This window comes from Pseudomyrmex gracilis, unplaced genomic scaffold (genome assembly GCF_002006095.1).
Source record: "Pseudomyrmex gracilis isolate BER0280 unplaced genomic scaffold, ASM200609v1 scaffold_2654, whole genome shotgun sequence".
Lineage (NCBI taxonomy): Eukaryota > Metazoa > Arthropoda > Insecta > Hymenoptera > Formicidae > Pseudomyrmex > Pseudomyrmex gracilis.
Window position 1 is genome coordinate 3,958 of NW_018023238.1, and position 2,764 is coordinate 6,721.

Genomic DNA, 2,764 nt, shown 5'->3' on the forward strand with positions numbered 1-2,764 from the left:
TTGTGAATGTGGAAGAGGGAGAGGAGTGAAAGGGCGGCGTGGAGGACAGTGGTGAGTGTGTAGAGTGCGGGTGAGAGTGAAGGGAAGTCAGGAAAGAATAAGATTCGTAGGGTAGAAGACGGGTTTACAGGACAAACGGAGTGACAGGTTAGGCATAGAGCAGAAAGAGGATAGACAGGAAAATAGAGTGAGAGAAAAGTCACTAGGATCTGAAGGCTAGGGAATTAAGGGTGCCGCACAGGCAGCAGGAAAGGAGAGTGATTGGTCGAAGGGGCGGGACAGGGGAATGGAGAGAAGGTCAAGAGGGGTAGAAAAAGGTGAGAGGAATAGAAGTGTTAGTGTGGGGAACATAGAGGATTTTATTTTGAAAAAGAGGAAAAGAGATATAAAAGGGGAGGGGGAAGAGAGAGGAGGAGGGAGCATTTGCTGTAAGCAAAAAGACGCAGAGATCGCCCAGCGTGCAGAAAAACGCAGGGATGGAGGTGAGGAAAGAGAGGGTTAAGGGAGGTGCGGAGAGAGGAGGGAAGGGAGGAGCTTCAGGAGTGATAGGATTAGAGAGGAAAGATTGGAAGGAGGAGATGAGGGAGTTAATGTTGAAGATAAGGGAGGGGATGAAAGAGGTAAAGGAAGAGATAAAGGAAGAGATAAAGGAACAGGGCAGAAGCATGAAGGAGGAGGTAGCGGGTCTGAAAAAGGTCATAAAGGAGAGCGAGAAGAGATGCAGGGAAGAGAGAGAGAGGTTAGAGGAGAGTATAAGAGAGCTGGAAGGAAGAGTGAGGGAACTGGAATTAGGATGGGAAAAGAGAAGGAAGGTGGGGGAGAAGGAGGAAAAAGGAGGAAGGGAAGGGGAGAAGGATGAGATAATAGAAAGAATGAAGGAAATAAAGAAGAGATTAGAAAGGAAAGAAAAGAGGGAGAGAAAGAAAAACATATTAATAAGAGGGCTGGAGGTGGAAAGAGAGAAAAGGAAAGAAACTGAGGAGATTTTCGAGAAGATAGAAGCCAAAGTAAAGGTGGAGGAGGTGAGAAAGATAAGGAGAAAAGAGGTGAAGGTTGAGACAGTGTGGGTGAGAATGAGGAGCAAAGAACAAAAGAGCGAGGCGATGAGGAAAAGAAGTAAGCTGAAGGAAAACAGAAAGAAGATAGTAGAGGACTGGATATGAAAGGAAAGAAGGATGAGATGGAGGCTAGAAGAGATCGCAAGGAGAGAAATGAGAAAGGGAAGGAAGATAGGGTTAGGTTATAGAATGATAAAAATAGACAAAAAATGGTGGAAATGGGACGAAGAGGAAGAGGTATTGATTGATGGAAGAGGATCGATAAGAGAGGAGAGTAAGAGAAATCATGGAAGTGGACAGAAGGGGAAGGAGATAACGGAGAAGGAGGGAGTGGAGAGGGACGGGAGAAGAAGGAGGGGAATGGGGAAGAAAAAGGGTGAAAAGAAGGAGGAAGGTAAGGGAAGAGAGGGGTGGAGATTGCTGTTTTGGAATGTTGCAGAGGTGGGAAATAAGGAGTTCTGGGATAGCCTGAAGAGATGGGAGGTTTTGGTGCTATGTGAAACTTGGATGGAGATGAAGGATTGGGAAAGAGTAAGAAACAGATTACCAAGAGGCTACAGATGGGGGGTGCAGGAGGCAAAAAGAGAAAAGAAAAGAGGAAGAGCAAAAGGAGGAATGATTTTGGGGGTGAGAGAGGAGCTGGTTGGAGGAGAGATCAAAATTGAGGTGGGGATAGAAGGGGCAATAATGAGTGAGATAAGTGTGAGTAAAGAGAGATGGAGAGTTATAGGAGTCTATGTGAACAAAGGAATAGAGAGAATGAGGAAAAAGATAAAAGAATGGACGGACAGGGGAGAGGAAGACTGCAGATTAATAATTGGAGAAGATTTTAATGCAAGAGTAGAGACGGAGGGAGGGGGTTTTGTGGGCGAAGAAGAAGAGAGAAGAGTAAGGAGGGCAAAGGATAATACAGTTAATGCGGAAGGAAGAAAATTAGTAGATTGGGTGGAGGAGTACGGATGGAGTATTGTAAATAGATGTATAAGTGGAGATGAAGAAGGGAAATTCACTTTCACAGGAGAAAAAGAAAATACAATAGATTTTGTATTAGGGGAAGAGGAAACAAGAGAAAGGATAGAGAGGTTGAAGATAGGAGATAGGATTGACTCGGATCACCACCCGGTAGAGGTTTGGATGAGGGGAAGAAGAAGCAGAAATGCAGGGAAAAATGAAGGAAAGGAGGTTTGGAGAGGGATATGAGACAAGGAAGAGAAAAATCTTTTCAGGAAAAAGATGAGGACGCTAGAGGAAGTTAAAAGGAATTGGGAAGAGCAATGGAGTAGGGTGAAAAGGGGTGGATAAGGAAGGCGTTGAAAGAGGTTGAAAAGGAAAAAGAAAAGGAGACGGGGGTGAGGGGGCTAAAAGGATGATAGAATGATGGAATGTCAAGAGGAAAAAAGGAAGGTAAGGAGATTGTTGAGAGAGTGGAGGAGAAATGGAGCAATGGAAGTGGAGTATAGAAAAAGAAAAAAAGAATTTACAAAGCTATGTGAAAGGGAAAGGAAGGAGGAGAGGGAGAGATGGAAAGAGAAAATCAGAAGGGCGAGAAGAGAAATAAAAGTTTGGGAAACAATAAAGACTTTAAGGCTCGTTGAAATTGTCAACAAGAAATATATAAGGCCATACGAGCCAATTGCAGGATGTTTGTGCAGAAACTGTGCGTGTACATATATATATATATATATATACATGTAACGAATTTTACT

General features: G+C 43.8%; 1 protein-coding gene across 1 annotated transcript; it reads left to right on the plus strand.

Annotated features, from left to right (window-relative positions):
- Positions 1 to 476: 476 nt before the first annotated feature.
- LOC109862924 (uncharacterized protein PF11_0207-like) lies at positions 477 to 1,163 on the plus strand. The gene is made up of 2 exons (XM_020443094.1): positions 477 to 812; positions 996 to 1,163. Exons 1-2 carry the CDS (start codon positions 477 to 479, stop codon positions 1,161 to 1,163), a joined length of 504 nt encoding a protein of 167 aa, XP_020298683.1.
- The last annotated feature ends 1,601 nt before the right edge of the window (positions 1,164 to 2,764 follow it).

What these genes read in the sequence shown, in the direction of transcription:
- LOC109862924 (XM_020443094.1), top strand. Translation starts at nt 477, where the DNA reads ATGGAGGTGAGGAAAGAGAGGGTTAAGGGAGGTGCGGAGAGAGGAGGG. An exon ending in GATGGGAAAAGAGAAGGAAG is followed by an intron (nt 813 to 995) that starts GTGGGGGAGAAG and finishes ATTTTCGAGAAG; the next exon opens with ATAGAAGCCAAAGTAAAGGT.